The sequence below is a fragment of the Procambarus clarkii genome, chromosome 63 (genome assembly GCF_040958095.1).
Source record: "Procambarus clarkii isolate CNS0578487 chromosome 63, FALCON_Pclarkii_2.0, whole genome shotgun sequence".
In the NCBI taxonomy this organism is placed as follows: Eukaryota; Metazoa; Arthropoda; class Malacostraca; order Decapoda; family Cambaridae; genus Procambarus; species Procambarus clarkii.
Genome location: NC_091212.1, coordinates 31,367,781 through 31,388,666, shown reverse-complemented (window position 1 = coordinate 31,388,666; position 20,886 = coordinate 31,367,781). Strand labels below are relative to the sequence as shown.

At 45.1% G+C, this 20,886-nt stretch overlaps 1 protein-coding gene across 3 annotated transcripts in view; it reads left to right on the top strand.

Annotated features, from left to right (window-relative positions):
* The window catches only part of LOC123769433 (transcription initiation factor TFIID subunit 4), a 241,093-nt gene that overhangs the window by 27,349 nt on the left and 192,858 nt on the right, over positions 1-20,886 (top strand). For 2 of the 3 annotated variants that reach the window (XM_069308836.1, XM_069308834.1), the window contains exon 2: positions 724-921. The exons of the other annotated variant lie outside the window; for it this stretch is intronic. In XM_069308836.1, coding sequence (XP_069164937.1) covers positions 724-921 — 198 coding nt within the window. The remainder of the gene's footprint in view (positions 1-723; positions 922-20,886) is intronic. 3 annotated transcript variants of the gene reach the window in all.

Here is a 20,886-nt window from a genome sequence, read left to right as displayed (position 1 = left end):
CACCCGAGGACCACATAAAGAATATTGTGCAAGGAGCCTATGCTATGCTTTCTAACTTCAGAATTGCATTTAAATACATGGATGGCGATATACTAAAGAAATTGTTCATGACCTTTGTTAGGCCAAAGCTAGAATATGCAGCTGTTGTGTGGTGCCCATATCTTAAGAAGCACATCAACAAACTGGAAAAGGTGCAAAGACATGCTACTAAGTGGCTCCCAGAACTGAAGGGCAAGAGCTACGAGGAGAGGTTGGAAGCATTAAATATGCCAAAACTAGAAGACAGAAGAAAAAGAGGTGATATGATCACTACGTACAAAATAGTAACAGGAATTGATAAAATCGACAGGGAAGATTTCCTGAGACCTGGCACTTCAAGAACAAGAGGTCATAGATTTAAACTAGCTAAACACAGATGCCGAAGAAACATGAGAAAATTCACCTTCGCAAATAGTGGTAGACGGTTGGAACAAGTTAAGTGAGAAGGTGGTGGAGGCCAAGACCGTCAGTAGTTTCAAAGCGTTATATGACAAAGAGTGCTGGGAAGACGGGACACCACGAGCGTAGCTCTCATCCTGTAACTACACTTAGGTAATTACACACACACACACACACACACACACACACTGGTACAATATTTTAATGTACACTATACTGGAATTCTAATGTATTAAATAATAAGAAATTTGTTGTCTGTGGTTAACGACTTGGTTTGATTTGCAGCAAATTACCCTGGGTGCGTTACAAGGACTACCTCCTGGTGCACAGGGCCACTTGTTGGTCAAAACTGAGAATGGCCAGCTCCAGTTGCTACGTGTCAACACTGCTGCGGCCGCACCTGGCCAAATGCAGGGCAGTGTCACCACCACCACAGCTCTACAGCAAGCTCCTAATGCTGCGTACAGATTCCAGCCTCCACAAGTTAGTAGCTCAAGTGTTAATATCTTAGAAACTGGTGGCTTATTTGTGATGAGTACCACTGTTTTACTATTATCGTGCTGTAGATTTTTAGTCTTTCTCTATATCCACAATCATTAACACTTGTTGGTACATCTTCCCAACTGCAACGGATTTAAAACGTAAGGCACTGTACTAACAACATAGCCTGCATCCAATTTTCTGGATGTTTGAATAAATCATGCTCTTGCAGTCTGCATGTTTACAATCCCCTCTTTTTTTTATGTTTGCTCATGACAAGTTTAACCCTTAAATTGCTGCTATCATAAAAAAATGCTACCCTGCCTATAGGCAAAAATGAAGTAATAATCTTATTTTTGTTCTTATGATATAGATCTAGATTCAAAAGTATGGAAAAGTAAAATAATTTATCTACGTTTGTTTTTGCCTAGGCAGTGGTCAACATTCCTTGTGGCATTAGTCAGCATAACATTGTGGTAGGAGCCAGAACCAAACAAATTTTTGTTTACTCATTAAATATATTCAAAAGTAAGGAATATGTATGCAAAAATAAACAAAGATTTTAAAACAGTCATATGTAGTGAAGATCTTTGTTGGCCCCATGGTAAGTTATATGGTAATCATTTGATGTTGGGAAATCGAGAGTTGAATCGTGCAAACTCTGAATTATTTTGTGGCCTCCCATGACTGTGAACACCATTGGGCTATTGAACTGTATGGGTAACATTTGTTTTCAAAGGTTTACACACGGCATAAATTATTATATGATGATGACCACACTGCACTGGACCATTGTTATATGATAACTACAGTTTGAGGGTTAAAAAGTCAACTGGGTTGTAGCCGAGCCTAAATGTTATTAAACTAAGCCTTTACATTTTGTAGTTTGACAATACAGTAGTACCAACATTGAATGACTATCATGTTTTAGTGGCAGATACCTGTTCCAAACATCATGCATCATAATCTTTTGAAAAGAATGCTAAAAAGTAAGATCACAATACAAATAGTCACAATGTCTTCATAAATCTGGTCAGCATGGGTTTAGAGCAGGATGCTCCTGCTTCACACAATTGCTAGACCACTATGGCACTGGTTTGGATGTTATGGAAGACGAGATCATCTCAAGATCTCAAGAAAATCGGTGATGTAATTAGTATATGCTGACATCGTGTAAACTTTTGGCAAACATGATTATGGTTTAATTGCACACAGTCAGTTTAGGGAGCCGGTCAGCCGAGCGGACAGCACGCTGGACTTGTGATCCTGTGGTCCTGGGTTCGATCCCAGGCGCCGGCGAGAAACAATGGGCAGAGTTTCTTTCACCCTATGCCCCTGTTACCTAGCAGTAAATAGGTACCTGGGAGTTAGTCAGCTGTCACGGGCTGCTTCCTGGGGGTGGAGGCCTGGTCGAGGACCGGGCCGCGGGGACACTAAAACCCCGAAATCAACTCAAAATAACCTCAAAATAACACACACAATGTATATGAAAGGAATAACTGGTAAATTGGGATGATAGATATTTAATTTACTAACAAACAGAACCCAAAGAGTAATAGTCAACAGAATGAAATCTGAATCGTCTATTGTGAAAAGCTCATTCTCTCAGGGTGCTGTTCTTGCTCCAGTACTCTCATATCAAACATAAACAAGGATGCAAATTATAGTACAGTATTTTTATCATCCTTTGCAGATAACACTAGGCATTTTATTAGAAACTGTAGAGGACATGGCAAATGTCCAATCTGATGTAATTCAGATCTTTAAATGGGCCACATACAACTCCTGTATTATGATAAAAAATGAACAAAAGCTGGAACTTTATATGCCATCAGATCACTTTATAGAAAGGAAAACAACATAAAAAGACCTGAGAGAGTATCACTAGGGAAGACCACATTTTTAAACAACACACTCAAGTATGTCTCGACTGTAAGAAAACTGACAGGTTGGATAACAAGAACATTTCAAGCAAAAAAATATCAAACCAATAATGGTACTTTATAAGAAACTAAGGCTTTCTAGGGTGGAATACTTTTGCACATTATATCCCCATTCAGAGTTGGAGAAGTTGCTGATCTGGAGACCATGCAGAGAACTTTTACTACCCGAATCTATTCAATAAAACATTAAATAGTTGGAACACTTAACATCTATCAATCTGTACTCTTGGAATGCAGGCAGAAATAGTAATTTACATGGGAAATATTAGAGGGTATATGTCCCAAATCTACTCACACAAGTAATTTCATATGAGACTAAAAGGCATAATAGAATGGTTATACAGTAATTATCTCTTTGAAAAGTAATAGCACAGTGAGTATGGTAGGAAAATTTTGTAGATATTAAGGGTTCAACACCCTCCGTACTCAAGGGGCATAAGCAGTTAACAACTCTCATTGTTCAATAGGTAACTTAATTAACACCTCCAAAGGATACCTGATCAACCAGGCTGTCAGTCATGTCAGACTGCAAGCAGCAGTGTGTTAATAGTGTGGTTATCCAGGTCAGCAGCCAGGTGGCGTGGTCAGAGACCAGGCGATGAACATTGATCCTCAGAACCACCTCAAGGGAACTCTGTGTGATATTGTTACTGTTGACAAATATGGAATTTGTCACTGCAGTTTTGTTATAGTATAAAACAATGCAAACATAAAGTGTCTCATTTAGTATGCTTGGCCAGTTTAAATAAATTTATAAGATTATCAACTATTGTACGAAAGATATCTCCTCAGGTGCTTCTTTAAATACTGTATTGTATATATTATTCTACAGTACTTTATATTGAAGTTGGCAGCAGCTGCTTTATGTGAAGAGATGCAGCTTTGCTGAAAATAGTACAGTTGTTCAGGTACAGTAGTATGTGACCTTTAACAAGTGCAAACATAATATAATGTAAGTGTCCATCCTCTCAAGATATGTTGTTCAAATCAGATTATAAAAATGTAAATAATTTAACCAGTACAAACATGTGTAGTATGATCTATATTATGTGTACTCTCCTTTAAACAGTGTTGTGCACTAGTCTAGCAAGTGCTTCACACTTGCAGGTCCAGCCTTCAAATGCGCAGACATTGACATAAGCATACCGACAGTCACTGACATAAACAACCCTAATGTTCAATGACTTGTTTCTTGCCAAGTATTGCACATTAAAATTTTGTTCTAATGTGCATGGTTGCATAGTTTGACAAAAATGTAGGTGGTTTTAAGTTGGTTTGAAGATAGAATATTGTCCAGTACCTGGTTTCTGTGGTTGAAACGTACAGGCAGTTGTGTTTGTTGTACTATAGGCATATACAGTACATATTATTGAATGTGACTAAAAGGGTGAGATCAGTGATTCTAGCACAAATCTTCTCTATTTTACTTTAATTTTTCTTCACTGCAGAAGAAAGTTGAAAAATTAACTTTCCAAAGTTCATTTTTACAGTTTTATTTGACCTGACACTAAAAGATGGTTTTCGGTAATTCTTCTTAGCACCATCGAGCGTGGCGTGTGAGCGCTGCAGACTTTGACGTCATAGGGCGGGCGAGCGTGCGACGACACCTAAATGTGTATACTCGTTTCAGTTTTCTCACCTTAATTCTCATGCTATGCCGTTCGTTTTGGTATCATTGTGCTCGCAATTAAATTCCCTGTAGGTGTATATGCATATAATGTCCAAAAGCCTGGTGAGACTCCCCACAGCAAAGCCTAAAGTCGGAAAAGTTACCCGTGAGTGCACAAAATCAGTAAAATGTGTATACTCGTTTCAGTTTTCTCACCTTAATTCTCGTGCTACGTCGTTCGTTTTGGTAACATTGTGTTCGCAATTAAATTCCCTGCAGGTGTATATGCATATAATGTCCAAAAGCCTGGCGAGACTCCCCGCAGCAAAGGCTAAAGTTACCCGTGAACGAGCACCAATTTGCATACCACAACCTAATGTGTGTACTTGTTCAGTTTGATAACATCAATTTTCGTGTTACATCGCTCGTTTTGGTATCAAATTGTTCGCAATATAAAGGCGCGCATTTTAAAACTAGTCTCATAATAATAGAGCAATAACTGGAATTTTAACATTTTAATTTTGGATGCTCTTCATCACAATTATTTATATCTTTCCAGTGTTCTGACATCAATTTTCGTGTTACGTCGCTTGGTTTGGTATCAAATTGTTTGCAATCTAAAGGCACGCATTTTAAAACTAGTCCCATAATAATAGCACAATAAATAGAATTTTAACAAATATTTTAAAATTTAAAATTTAGACCCAAAAATGTATTTATAATCTTTCAAGTATTCTGACATCAAGTTTCGTGTTACATCTTTCATTTTGGTATCAAATTGTGCGCATTCTAAAGGTGCTTATTTTGAAATTATCCCGAGGTCGATCGGATAAAAAATTAATTTTATACAAATATTTTTGGAGGGGACACTAGTCTTGTCAACGGCTTGGACTCGGGAGAAAAAAAGTGACGTGATCAGTGTCCAAAGCGAGCGATAGTGTTAACATTGTGAAGGGCAGAGTTCAAATGATTACAAAGTTTCTTGCTGCATCATGTATACCTGAGGATGAGGTGAAGGTACCTGGTACCTGGTTGATGGGGTTCTGAGAGTTGTTCTACTCCCCAAGCCCGGCCTGACTTGTGAGAGTTTGGTCCACTAGGCTGTTGCTTGCAGCGGCCCCAGGCCCACATACCCACCACAGCTCGGTTGGTCCGGCACTCCTTGGAGGAAACTATCTAGTTTCCTCTTGAAGATGTCCACGGTTGTTCCGGAAATATTTCTTATGCTCGCTGGGAGTATGTTGAACAACTGTGGACCTCTGATGTTTATACAGTTCTCTCTAATTGTGCCAATGACACCCCTGCTCTTCACTGGTTCTATTCTGCATTTTTTTCCATATTGTTCACTCCAGTATGTTGTTATTTTACTGTGCAGATTTGGGACCTGGCCCTCCATTATTTTCCACCTGTATATTATTTGATATCTCTCCCGTTGTCTTTCTAACGAGTACATTCGGAGAGCTTTGAGACAATAATAATTTAGATGCTTTATCTTGTTCCTATCATCCCAATAATTTAGTATCATCCCCATCTTGTATATCATCCCAATAATTTAGATGCTTTATCTTGTTCATGTATCTCGTATATGTTCTCTGTACTCCCTCTATTTCAGCAATCTCTCTTGCTCTGAATGGGGAAGTGAGTACTGAGCAGTACTCAAGATGGGACAGCACAAGTGATTTGAAGAGTACAACCATTGTGATGGGATCCCTGGATTTGAAAGTTCTCGTAATCCATCCTATCATTTTCCTGGCTGCCGCAATATTTGCTTGGTTATGCTCTCTAAAATTTAGGTCGTCAGACATCATTATTCCCAAATCCTTTACATGTTGCTTTCCTACTATTGGCAAATTTGATTGCGTTTTGTACCCTGTATTATGTTTAAGGTTCTCATTTTTACCGTATCTGAATACCTGGAATTTATCGCTGTTAAACATCATGTTATTTTCTGCTGCCCAGTCGAAAACTTTATTAATATTGGCTTGTAGTTTTTCAGTATCTTCAGTAGAGGTAATTTTCATGCTGATCTTTGTGTCATCTGCAAAGGATGATACGAAGCTGTGCCTTGTATTTGAGTCTATATCTGATATGAGAATAAGGAAAAGCAGTGGTGCAAGGACTGTACCTTGAGGTACTGAGCTTTTAACTGCACTTGGACTCGATTTTATATGATTGACTTATTCTTTGTGTTCTGTTCGACAGAAAACTGAGTATCCAGTGTCCTACTTTACTAGTTATTCCCATTTGCCTCATTTTGTGTGCTATCACTCCGTGGTCACATTTATCGAATTCCTTTGCAAAATCTGTGTATACTACATCTGCATTCTGTTTTTCTTCTAATGCCTCAGTGATTTTGTCGTAATGGTCAAGTAGCTGTGAGAGGCATGATCTTACTGCTCTAAATTCTTGTTGGCCTGGATTGTGGAGGTCATTGGTCTCCATGAAACTAGTGACCTCACTCCTGATCACTCTCTCAAATACTTTTATTATGTGGGACGTTAGTGCAACTGGTCTGTAATTCTTTGCCAATGCTGTGCTACCTCCCTTGTGTAGAGGGGCTATGTCTGCTGCTTTAAGCGCATCTGGTATCTCCCCCGTGTCCAAGCTCTTCCTCCACACTATACTGAGTGCCTGTGCTACTGGCACTTTGCATTTCTTTATAAATATTGAATTCCATGAGTCTGGACCCGGGGCTGAATGTATGGGCATATTGTCAATTTCTCTTTCAAAATCTGCCACGCTTGTGTTGATATCATTTATATTTACAGGGGTTTGGATATCACCCATAAAGAAGTTGTCCGGATCCTCCACTTTCATGCTGTGTATCCGGGTGCTAAACATGTCCTCATACTGCTTTTTTTAGGATTTCACTAATTTCTTTGTCATCCTCTGTATATGAACCTTCACTAGTATGAATAAGTCCAATACCAGCAGTGGTTTTTGCTTTTGATTTAGTATATGTGAAGAAATATTTTGGGTTTTTCTTTATTTCTTGAATTGCTTTCTGTTCTAGTTGCCTTTCTTCAATCTGATATGAATGCTTCAGTCTCTGTTTGATTTCTTCAATCTCCTTGTTTAAATTATTCCTTCTTTGTATGGAAAGTCGTGTTTGCTTCAGCATTTCCGTTAACTTTATTCTTCTTTTGTAGTGTCGTCTGCGTTCTCTTTCTACGTTGAACTTCTTTCTGGCTTTCCTCAAAGGAACATGTTTCAGACAGACTTCATAGGCTTCAGAAGTCAGTTTTTCTGTTCCTTGTGTAGGATTTTTATTACTTAGAACATTTTCCCATTGAATGTTTGTAAGTTCCCTGTTTATTTTCTCCCAGTCTATCCTTTTATTATTAAAATGGAATTTATTGAATAGCCCTTCTCGCTTGTTGTTTCTCTTGGGCCTACTACCGTTATTGATGTTACGTTTGCACTTCAATGAGCTTGTGGTCAGAGTACGTAGTGTCTGAGACATTAATGTCTCTGATTAGCTCATCATTGTTCATGAATATGAGGTCCAGCGTGTTCTAGTTCCTAGTCGGTTCTGTAATCTGCTAAGGTGAAGCATCTCACATATAGGTCTATTACATCTTGTCAGTCTCCTGTTTGCATGATGGCTGGGGCAGTATGTTGTATGTTCTGTCGTGTTTTGGAAGTTAGCAGTGTAATGTAATGCTAGTTGGTTATTTATATATATGGCTTGGTTTGCTTGATGTATAATGCCTCACTGATGTCTAGTCTTCTGTGTCACTGTATCTGATTATTTTGTTTGTCAGGATACCTCTGGTCATGTATAGACTATATCTTCCTTAATAGGGCTTTGCTGCTTGTGCATTTTTAGGCTTGTTGAAAATTTCAATTATCTTGCAGTTTTTGGAAGAAGCATGCTCATTCATGGAAAGCAGGAAGTTTGATTTTTTTAGCTTTTGTATTGGATGCCTTTTAAGGTTTCGACATGTTATTGAAGGACTATGTTCAAAGAGTTCCTAACGTTTGTGTTTTGTTCTATACAAAGGGGCAGACGCTATAGGTTTTTCTCGCTGGGCATCAGTAACTCCCTAGCGCATTGGCTCTGGTATCATAGCAACATCAACAAAACTATCAGGCCTTTGGAATTGTGCACGTCTTCCAGACACACGTGCTTATAGAGGTGAGGTGAGCATTGGGATCCGAGATTGACCTAAAACCGAGTGAAATCATCCAGAAAGAACAGATGAAGTAAAACTACATGATTAAATAGAGAAAAGATGGAAACAATGGAAGCAGTAGTTTGCCCAATGTCAACAAACAATGAGCTAGAACCCTAGCATACCACCAGGTAACATTTTAGGTTACCTATGGGTGGAATCAGCCTCCCTCCTTACTCATATGCCTGGTACCAAACACATCATTATTATCTCTAATGACTGACGCTTGTTGTCTCGGTCTTCCATTCCCAGGTGTTTGCCTCCAAGTCCTAAAAGCTGTGGGTGAAATTTGGTTCAACAACCTCTTCCTTTCATGCTTTCCACTTGCATCTCTCTGACTCAATTGCATGTCCAGCTTCCCTCATTATCTCCTTGTGCTACCTCATTTTAATTTATTTGGGCTTCTTTTTTCCAGTTCGTCTATTCCCCTCAGGATCTTGTGTGCAGTGAACATACCCCCCCTTATTTCTTCTCCTCTTCAGCCCTTTCTTGAATATTGGAACTATTTTCTGCCCTTTTCCAGATTTCCAGTAGCTCTTCCAAATCTAGTGTAATATTGATCATTATAGTTACTGGGTGACATAAGAGCCCAGGGCTCGTGTCCTTTCTAGCCTTACTTTTTTTGGATCACCATCTCATGTTTAATACTGTCATCTCTTAGTGTTTGAGATTGGAAAAGTCTCTTAGAGTATTTGCTTTTGGGTAGATGTTTCTTTTGTTCACTTCATGTTATCCCGGACCTTGAACTACATGCTTTCCTGAGGGGAGCCCCTTCGGCTCCCCGAAGCTTATCCAGGCTGATATGCTAATGTCAGACTTTGGCATTAGTCATGTGTATGGAGTTCTATGGGCCTACTGGGGATGATGAGCCAAAACCTGGCCCCCTCAGAGAAGCATGGAGAGCAATGGCCTATAGAAACCCCCGTGTGGTTAGAAGCATTCTATGTCTGCCATCGACCAGGTCGGGCACCCAGAAAGGTAAGCGTTCCAAAACAAATCCCTATTCTGGTGAAAATTGCTACCAAAAGCCAAACAAGTGGATAGAACTCCTCAAAAAGAAACGAGCAAACGAGCATGACGTCACCCGTCGCCGCGTTGCTGTCTGCGCAGCTCCCCCCTCCTCGGGAGGGAGAAGGGGGAGCCCCATACCCCTGCTCGGCTATCCACTCTTCAGTTCTGAGGCTGATGCTATCGACAACAGTCGTGTGCTCCGGCTCCAGTGGTTGTTTCACCACTGTACCTAGTGTGTGGTGACTGTCTTCTAGGTGGTGGTGCGTGAGCCGGGAGTGATTCACCAGTACTCGGGCTGCTTGCGCCTAGGGTTTCCTTCCCTAGGTGCTCAGTAAGTACTCCCCTTGGGGCTTGGGGCCACCTTCCCCAAGTTCCTTTTGTTCTGCCTTTGCTAGGGCATTTACTGCTTGGTTTTCGGCTGCCCTTTGTGTGCTAGGGTGTTCTGTCTCCCTTGTTTGCCTTAGGGTGAGCGGGCAGTTTGCACTGGTAGGGGCGTAGGGTACTGGTTGATGCTTGGTTGATGGGTTTTTGGGAGTTCTTCTACTCCCCAAGCCCGACCCGGGGCCAGACTTGACTTGTGAAAGTTTGGTCCACCAGGCTGTTGCTAGGAGCGGCCCGCAGGCCCACATACCCACCACAGCCCGGTTGGTCCGGCACTCCTTGAAGGAAACAATCTAGTTTCCTCTTGAAGATGTCCACGGTTGTTCCTGTAATATTTCTGATGCTCGCTGGTAGGACGTTGAACAACCGTGGACCTCTGATGTTCATACAGTGGTACTGCGCAGTTTGTTTTCACCAATCATAGCGGCCGGCTCTGTTCCGCCTGGGTACGCTGTCCTCTTGCGTTTTTTTTTTTTTTTTTTTTTTTTTTTTTTTTTTGGTCTGCCTGGTGGGGGGGGGGGGTCCGCCTTGGTTCTTGCCCCCTGCGTACTGAGTGCTCTTCATTTTTCCAGTGGTTCCCCCTGCTAGGTTCCCATGAGATTACACATCCCGGGAGTTCAGTTCTTAGCAGGTTGTTTGGAAGACTTGGGCGCCGGTTAGCAGTACCCTGCCTGGGCTTTCTTGAACGTGAGTTCCGTCTCAGGACCCTGGGAATCCCCACGGGGATGCGTGGGTCCGATGGATGTGACCCCTGAGTTCCCCCTCGCTTTGTGCGAGTTCAAGGGTTGCTTTGTCCCATTGTCTCAGGATGACTCTCACACTCTTTGCTTCTGTCTGCTGCCTGTGGGGGTCGGTGGCACCTTCAGCCCGGAGTCCTATGAGTTTTGTTGCTTGTTTGCGACTCGGTTACCCAGTCTTATGCGGACTATGCGGGTACAGGCAGCACAAGCTTTGCACATTGCATTTCGGTGGTGGCAATGCGCTAGGTTGTTTGCTCCCCAGAAGCCCCGAGGCTGCCCCGTTTTGGTTGGTGTGAATGGGCTTGGGGGTGTTGATTGCTTCGGTTTTATTTCCTTCCATGCCCTCTTGTTTTTCCCCTGTTGTTGTCTTGTCTGGTTCCTCCCTGCATCCGGATCCTTATCGTCTGTGGGTTCGGAGTTGGGACAGGGCTTCGGTGGTCTTGAGACTCGGGCGGTCTTGGGAAACCCCCCTTCCAGGGTAGTGACGGAGGCATTCGAGCCTGTTCCTCTAGCCGTTTTGTATGAGTCTGCCAGTGGGCTCCCTTCCTTAATACTGGTCCGGCTGCTCCAGCTTTTTCTTTTGAGGCTGGGGCTATGAGGGGACGGCTCTACCCCGGGGCCTGCCGTGTGGGTTCCCGAGGCTGGTGAGGGGCTGACTTGGGGAGCCTCAGGTCCCGTTGGACCCCGCTGGGATTTTTCTATCCTTTGGGCGGGGTTTGCAGTTACAAGGAGTAGGGTTTTTTCTTCCCCGCTCTCCATACGTGTTGTTGGGCATCGGCCCCTCCCCGGGTTCTGTTCCTTGTACCTTGGATCCGTCGGTTCTGTCCTGTCGGTGGGTATTTTTCTCCGTTTCTCCATCCTTCTTCTTGGGACGGGCCTTCACTGTCAAGTTCCCCTCTTCTCGGGGTTCTGCATGACTTTTGGTCTCGGGTGCGGCTGTGCCTTTAAGTGCCTTCGTGCTTTACGCTTGCTTCTATATGTTCTTGAAGGTTCTGGAAGGTTTTGCTTCTTCCCGTATTATTGGAACGTCTGTCGTCTTCCGGTGTGGCTTGCCTCTGGTCCTTTCTAGTGCTTATTGGTCCTCCTCTGTGCTTCTTCTCGGCTTTTGGTCCTGTTTCGTTCTTTTGTGATTGTATCTTCTCTCCATGCTCTGTCTCGGCACTGCTCATTTTTTTCAATTTTCCTAGTTGGAGCCTTCCCGCTGAGCAGGTTGTGTGGTTCGGACCTCCTGTCCTGTCCAGATTGGGTTACTTGTAGCCCACATGAAGAGCTATGCTATGTATGTTTCGCTACTTACTACTCCTTTCAACTACTGCTAAACACTGATCCATGTACTCTGAACAGGGAATGAATTGTTAACAAAAATATCTTGTCTAGTTTTATAGTCGTATTCGGGATTTTTATTTCTTCAGCTCGCGCCTTCTAGCAACCCAAATCTGGCATCCCTGGGGCTGCACATGTGCCGTGGTAGTTTTTGATATGGGTGGTGTGCACGTGTGCTGGTGTTCTGTGTCCTTTTCTCTCGGGTGCTTCGCCTCTCGCTCCTCTCGATTCTCCAGTCCATTGCCCCATAGTTACTGGGGGTGTTCTGGATTGCCGCTATGAGGACGACGCTGGGTTTTCCCTGTGTATGGGTGTGAGGCACCTCCTTTGCAACTACCCTACTCTTCTCCTGCAAGTGCGGCTCTGCCTTCTTCCACTGGCGTTGCTCCCGGCATCTTCTCAGCTACGTGGTGTCCTGACACGTTCGTGCCTACGTTCTACAGGTGAGTTTATGGGGTCTGGCATCTCGTTTGGCCAGGCGCTGGTTCGTGATTTTGGATACAAATATAAGCACATGGGAACACAGGTGACTGCAGCAGGCCTATTGGGCCACACGAGGCAGCTCCTATTTATACTTATCCAGTCCTACTCTTATGTATGTCCAACCCTTGCTCGAGTCCAACAGGGGCCCCACCTCCACCAGGTTACGAGGTATAATGGTGGGGGTGTATGTTATGGGGTAAATGTTACTGTATCAGGATGTTATGAGGTGCCGTTTTGCTGCAGTTTTTTTTACTGTGGATGCATGATGGGGTTTGGTTGTGGCGTTTTGTTTGGCCCTTCCGTGTTTCTTCCTGGGGCCTTACTTGTTTGTCTGGGTTAATTGTTACAAAGTGGGGGTCACGGCCCCATTTTTCATGGTCTTATCTGGGTCACTCATTCCTTGTCCGTCTTGCACTGCCTGGCTTAGCCCTTCCATATACATTGGATTCTCTGTACTTACCTAGTTGTACTTCCCTAGTTGTGTTTGCGGGAGTTGAGCTCTGGCTTTTTGGTCCCGCTTCTCACCTGTCAATCGCCAATGTGCGGGTTCCTGAGCCTGCTGGGCTCTATCATATCCACACTGGAAGTTGTGTGTGGTGTTATCCTCCACCACATCGCTTCCTCATGCGTTCCGTTTGTCGTCTACTCTGACACTGCAATACTTCTTTCTGACATCTCTATGGTTCCTTTGGGCTCTCATTCCACCGGTGTACCCTGGTGCGTGTGCCCCTGGGGTCCCGTAGTTGGTCTTTCTCTACCCTGTCAATTCCTTTGAGAATCCCCCGAGAGGGTGGAGGGGAGAGCTGCGCGGCGACATGTGACGTCATGCTCGTTTGCTCGTTTCTTTTTGAGGAGTTCTATCCACTTGTTCGGCTTTTGGTAGCAATTTTTACCAGAATAGGGGTTTGTTTTGGGACGCTTACCTTTCTGGGTGCCTGACCCGGTTGATAGCAGACATAGAATGCTTCTAACCACATGGGGGTTTCTATAGGCCCCATGCCTCTCTGAGGGGGCCAGGTTCTGGCTCGTGGTCTCCGGTAGGCCCACAGAATTCCATACACATGACTGATGCCACAGTCTGACATTAGCATATCAGCCGGGATAAGCTCCGGGAGCCTTCGGGTCTCACCCAGAAAATGACTTTTCATTTCATTCAACGCTGTTTTTTTGCCACAATGAGTTTTGTTCCTTTTTGTCCCAGGGATCACTCTCCAGCCTCCTTTGTCCTATTTGGCCAAGAATGAGTCATCTGCTTTTCATCTGGGTCCTTAGTCATAGACACTTGGTTTGCCTAGCAGGGGATGCATCATTCTCTGTGTCTCATTGCTGCTGTTCAGCATTATTTACTTTCTACTCCCAGTGCTGTGGCTTTTTGTCTATCCTGTTTCTTTAGATGTTCAAAAAACAGACTTTCTCTGGCAAACCACCTAGGTGATTTGGCTCATCTTTCCTAATATGTATTTACCAACCCATCCTCTTGTTTAGATAGTACTTTCTGTGGGGAGCCCCGTCGGCTCCCTGAAGCTATCCAAACTGACGTGCAATATTAGTTTGGGGTCATCAGTCACGGGAGTTCTTTATGCCTACCGGGAATCATGAGCCAGAACCTGGTCCCCCTCAGAGAGACGTGGGTAGCAGTGGCCTATGAGCACTTTACACTTAAAGTACTGGTATGCATAATTGCAATCGACCGGGGAGGGCACCAGGAAGATAGGCGAAACAAAACAGACCACAAGCAGGTGAAAATTGCTATCTACAATCGAACAGAGCAAAATAACTCTCCAACAAAATCCAGCAAGCAACATGTTCTTCAGCTAGCACACTCACTCGTTAGTGCCTTCCTCTCCCGAAGGGGAAGAGGGGGTAGTCGGCGGCTCACCACCGCAGTTCTCGACTAATGTGCTAGGTGCTCACTAAGTACTGTACTACCTTTGCATTTCAGGGTTTTTTGCCCTGGGGCATTCAGGCCTTGCTCCCATTTGAGGATTTCATTGCTTGGCATTGTCTTCGGCCTTGGGGTACATCAGGGGCTTGGGCTTTCCGTGTTGCCCCAGTTAGGGAGTGGGTTTGCTGGGCAGGGGCTTCTCTCTGGCTTCCACTTTGTGTGTGTGTGTGTGTGGCTTCAGTTTTTTGTGTGTTTTTGCAGTTTGTTCACGGAGGTCTGCCTAGCTTCTGATTAGGCACTCCTAAGTTATGTTGATGGTCTTTCTCTGTTGACCCTGAGGTTTCATGGCTGCTACTGGTGGTCAGTTTGCCTGCTGTTGGACAGAGTTTACCGGCTTAGCTAGCCCCAGTGCCTGGGTTTCCCGTAGGGCTTGCTTATCTTATGGGCCCTGGAAAACCCCCATTGCCTCGGTGGTACCATGGGTGTGTCTTCAGAGGCCTCTCGCCTTGTGTGATGTTGATGGTTATTCGTTGCCTGTCTAAGGAAGACAATCATCTGTACTTCCTCTGTCATGCTGCCTGTTGGGTCAGTGACACTTACGACCCGAAGTCTTGTGGGATTTGTTCCCTGCTTGTGTTTCAATTTATCTATTCTTTATCTGAGGATCTGAAGGGTCAGGTGGTGGCTGCGTTGCATGCTTGATTCCCTTATTGCAACATGTCAGGTTGGCCGTCTGGTTGGAAGCTCCGGAGCTGCCCCGCTTGGGTTTTAAGGGCAAATTTGAATTTGCCCTGACTTGGGAAATTTGGGGGCATTAGTCGCTTTGACCTGGGTTTTGTCCCCACCCCCGCTTCCTTCCCAGGCGGACAGGGTTAGCCCAGCCCCCCAGCCCCCCCTCCTGCTTTCGGCTCCCAAACGTCTGAGAGTTTCGGAGTCAGGGATTAGCTTGGGATAATGTTCGGGTGGCTTCGGGGACTGCCCCTTCCGATTCGGGTGTGGAGGTGGTTAAGCCTGATGTTCTAGCTGAAGATTCTGGGTCGCCCCAGCAGATTCCCTTCTTTGAAGCTTTTCTCTTTGACTCTGCCTTTTCTTCAGGGGTGGTGGGCGTGGACGAGGGATCTGTCCTGAGTCCCGGGGTTTGGGGGGTGTCCGCTTGGAGCGCTTGGGCTCCTTTTGATCCTGCTTGGGCTCCTTTTGATCCTGCTTGGGCCTTTGTGCCTTCTGGGAAGGCTTATTGCTGCAGGAGCAGGGATTTTTGTATCCTCTATCCCTGTATGAATTGTCCCAGAGTTGGGTGCAGCAACCCCTCTCCCCTTCCCCCCCTCGGGTTAATTTTCCAGGTGCCTTTGGGTTCCTCAGATTCGTCCTTCCGGACGTTTCATTCTTCTTGGGTTTTCCCTGCAGAGGTTTGGGAGACCTTTGGTGTGTACTTCCTGTGAGACCTGAGTTACGTCTGTAATGGATCTGGCCTCATTTGAGTTTTGTTCTTCTTCCCCGTATTGGGTACGTTATGAGGTTCCAGGGTCTTCCTGGCTGGCAGGCTACTCTTTCTTCTCTCTTGGAGTTAGGTTGGGGGTTTTGTCGAACATGCACGCTGGAGTGGAAAGAAGTTTCTTTGGTGTGGCAGGTATTCTTGGGGAAATCATTGGAGTTCCTCAATAAGTGCCTCTTCGCTCCTGCACTTTCTCGTGAGGTGGGTCTGGTGCAGTTGCATGCTCAGGTTCCCACTCTTTCGGCTGCTTTGGCGACTGATGACCTTTGTCCTTGCAGTCATTTGGCTTTGGTCTTCTGGAGCTGTCTTTGGGATTGGCTTTCGGAGGATGTGGGGCATTGAGTGAGGGGCTTTCGGCTGGGGGTTTTGGTTTCGGCTGATGTTGTCATCTGTCCTGCTGAAGATGTTTGTTCCGATCCTCTGGGAGATGGTTTCTCAATTTTTCACCGTTTCACCTCGCGTTGCTTCAGTTGGGGTCTTACCTTCGGCTGTTTTTGAGGGAACCGGGGTCACTCGGCAGTTGCTCGAGCAGCTGTGCGGGACCCTGAACTTTGCCCTGTTAGTTTACCCACTGGGCAGGATTTGGCTTCGGAGGCTGTTCTAGTATCTTCAAGGCAGCCCCGTTTTGCCACTTTCACGACCGCTGGGCTCGTTCCCCGGGGTCTGTCGTTTCCTTTCCCTTCATAGGGTTTTGTCTTTGTCAATTAAGGTACAGTGGTACCTTGCATAACGATCGCCCCACAAGGCGAATATTTTGGGTAACGACTGGCCCGATCGGCGAGAAATCGTCCCATATGATGAACGCTCATTTGTGTAATGTCAACACCACATGGTGGGGTCACGCCGCCACTGTCGACAGTGTTGTTATTGGTGTCTCACACGACCAGTATCCGTCTGTATCGCTCCACACACAATTCTGATATTCGTGTTTTTTTTTTTTTTGTGTGGTTTTGTGATTACAATTCTGAACGCACGATGTCGTCCAAGAAGCAGCCTGTGAAAGCAGGAGTTTGCAAGGGGAAGAAAGAGGCAATCACTGTGGAAGTGAAGAAAGAGATCATAGCAAAGCACGAGCGTGGTATTCGTGTGGTTGATCTTGCCAGGGAGTATGGCAGGGCTCCCTCAACAATATCCACCATACTGAAGGGCAAGGATAAATATAAGACGCTTGACGTGGCCAAAGGAGTTAGCAAGTTCACCAGCAAACGTCCAAAACTCCTGGAAGATGTGGAACGGCTACTGCTGGTGTGGATGAATGAACGACAATTGCATGGCGATTGTGTCTCTGAAGCTATCGTTTGCGCTAAGGCTAGGATGCTGTATGTGGACCTTGTCAGGAAGATACCAGGTGCGTCGTCTGAAGATGAGGAGGTATTTAGGGCAAGCCGTGGCTGGTTTGAGAACTTTAAGAAAAGGAGTGGTATACACAGTGTTGTGCGACATGGGGAGGCTGCCAGCTCTGATAAAGGTGCTGCTGAGGCTTTTGTGCCAGAGTTCCAGAAATTTGTTGATCAGGAGCAGTTTCTGCCACAACAAGTTTTCAATTGTGACGAGACCGGCCTTTTTTGGAAAAAACTGACGAAGAGGACCTACATCACGCAAGAGGAACAATCATTGCCTGGCCACAAACCGATGAAGGATCGCCTTACTCTCGTGCTCTGCGCCAATGCAAGTGGCGATTGCAAGGTCAAGCCGCTGCTCGTCTATCACTCGGAAAATCCACGAGTGTTCAAGGCGTTTAAGGTTCACAAGACACGGCTGAATGTGATGTGGAGGTCGAACAAGAGGCCCTGGGTCACGCAGATCTTCTTTAGTAAGTGGGTAAATGACGTTTTCGGCCCCACAGTGAGAAATTATCTCGTCGACAAGCAGTTACCACTCAAGGCCTTGCTTGTGCTCGATAATGCACCTGCGCATCCTCGCCAACTGCAAGATGATCTGTTCCCTGAAAATCAGTTCATCACCATCAAGTTTCTTCCTCCAAACACTATGCCACTCCTCCAACCCATGGATCAGCAGGTCATTGCTAATTTTAAGAAGCTCTATATGAAGGCCTTGTTGGAGAGATGTGTTCATGTGATTGACACCACAGAGTTGACCCTCAGACAATTCTGGAAGGAGCAGTTCAATATCATGGGGGCCTTGCGTTTGATAGATAAGGCCTGGGAAGGGGTGTCACGGAGAACCCTACACTCTGCATGGCGAAACCTGTGGCCTGAGGGTGTCCCTGAGCGAGACTTCGAAGGTTTCGGTCCTGCACCTGCATCCGCACCTGTGGATGACCCGGAGGCTCTTTTAGTGGATGATATTGTCGCTCTGGGACACACACTGGGTCTGGAGGTGGATGCCGCTGATGTGCAGGAGTTGGTGGAGGAGCACAGTGATGAACTGACCACCGAGGAACTCCTGGAACTGCAGAAAGAGCTGGTGCAACAGGAGGTACAGGAGCTCTCATCGGGGGAGGAGGAGGTCTGCGAGGATGCTATCCCATCTAGTGAGATCAGGGACGTGCTGGGCATGTTCGAAAAGGTGACAGCATTTGCGGAAAAGCATCACCCTGATAAGGCGGTGACAACACGGTGCGTGAACCTGTTTAATGACAATGTGCTGTCTCGATTTAGGGACATCCTCAAACGAAGACAACAGCAAGTGACACGCGATATGGTCAGTGGACAGGGTGGGAAGAGATGTGCTAGTGATATTGAACCACAACCCGGTCCTAGTGGGGTTAAATTCCCAAAGAGAGTGAGCCCCCCTGACCCAGAGGTGGTGTCTCCCTTCTCCCCATAAGCCCTCTCCTCCCTCCCTCCCGATCGGCTCCCTCAAGCCAGCAACGACTCTTCATAAGGTAAAGTGAACATACACATGGAAACAGTCAAACAAACATTTATTTAACATGTACAGTATAATATTACCAGTGTATAATGTCATATTGTTGTTTTAGGGGGTGGAACGGATTATTTATATTTACATTGTTTTGGGTGGGGAAAATTGTTTTGCATGACGCCGGTTTCACATGACGACGGCGGCGTTGGAACGGATTAAATTCGTTATGCAAGGTACCACTGTACTTGTATCCTTTCTCTCTTAGCTTTTCCTGACTAGGCATTTTATGCCGAATACTGTCGCTTCTTATTGTGCAGCGTTGGCGAAGCCACTTCACCTTCCATTCAGGGTGGATGTCACTTCTACCCATTCCGCAAGTGCTCTTGTGTGTTTTTTCACCTCCGGCCTTTTCATGCTCTGCCTGAACCTTCCTGGTCTTTGGACTGGGTGCTCTCTTTTCTCTCACCCCCTAGGTTTTTGGTGGCCCCTTTGCTTCAGGATTGTTTTGGGAAGCCTCGTTTTTGTTGACTTTGGCCTCTGGGGGTCCGGGTTGGGGAGCTTCATGCTCTTCTCCAGGGCCGGGGGGTTCTGTTCTTCTGGTCCTGGTTCTTGTTTTGTTCGTTTGCAGCCTTCTGCAAATGAACAAAACTTCTCCTTTTTTTCTGGCGAAGAATGAGGCTGGTTTCCGGAGGGGTCTGTGGGTTGTGATGCTTGGTTGGGTAGGCCGGGGACACATCATGTGTTGTGTTCAGTGGTGGCTTTACATCGCTATCTGCGGGCCACTAGTTTGGTGACAGTGGATATGCTCTGGGTGGATCCGGTTTCCCTGGTTCCCAGTTCCAGGGCACATGTGTTTCAGGTTGTCAGTGGTGTAATAAAGTCTAGCTGACGGAGCTCATTGAATGTAATGAAACCCCCATTTTCTGGGTGAGCCCCAGAGGCGCTCTGACACCCTTCGTTCCCCTGGTCAGCGGTTTTAGGCATTCAAGAACTGAGGTGGTGAACCGTCAGCTACCCCTCGCCCTCCAAAGGGGGGCGAGGGGAGGCACTAATGGGCGGGTGTGCTAATTGGAGGACGTGTTGCTTGTTGGTTTGAATTTTGGGGGTAGGTAGCAATTTTCACCTGCTTGTGCTCTTTCGTTTTGCCTATCTTTCTGGGTGCCCTCCCCGGTCAATGGCAGTTATGACATACCAGTAATTTTAGTGTAAAGTGCTCATAAGCCATTGCTCCCTGCACCTCACTGAGGAGACCAGGTTCTGGCTCATCGTTAGCGGGAGGCATAAAGAACTCCCATGACTGATGACCCCAAACTAGTAGGCACATGTCAGATTGGATAGTTTCAGGAAGCTGACAGGGCTCGCCAAGAAAATGTTTCATTGCATTTAACGTTAGTTTTTTGTAACTATGTACACCATTGTACATATATTGATGTCAAAGACATTAAATAGTAGACTGGTACTATTCATTGTATATAGTCTGAAAAAAGTATAGCTATAGAACAAACATAAATATTATAGTATAGCACATAAGTGTACTATATTAGGCCTAGAAAGATTTGATTATTTTAGGCTAGTTTAGGTTGTCTTTGCAACAGATACAAAACCTTTTCCTGTTTGTCCATATTCAATAGTAATCATTTCTACTTTCTAATTGTCCATTGTGTCGTATATGTACGACGGTCCTCATCGTTACTATAAGTACTAATTAAACAGGAGGATGGGCTGTATTTATATATACACTTAATGTGCACAAGTATGTGTGTGTGTGTGTGTGTATTTTTTTATTAATTCGGGTTCAGTGTTTCTGCAGGTCTCTTTGGGTATTGGCTACTCACTTCCTGTTTAGAAGTTTTCTGTCTTAGCCAGATCTATGGGGCTCTTGGGTACCTTTCTACTCACCTAAATCCTCTCCCAAGACAGTTTCCAACTTTCTCATCCCATGGCTAAGCCCTTTTGTCTTTGCTTCAACCAAAATGTTTTTTGTTTTTCCTAAGCCATTATTGGGAGTACATGTGAGAAAAGTGAGAAAATCAAACAGTGAGCCACAACCAGGATACCACAACTAGTGGTATGCAGGCAAAACCTGCCAAAGAGTGCACT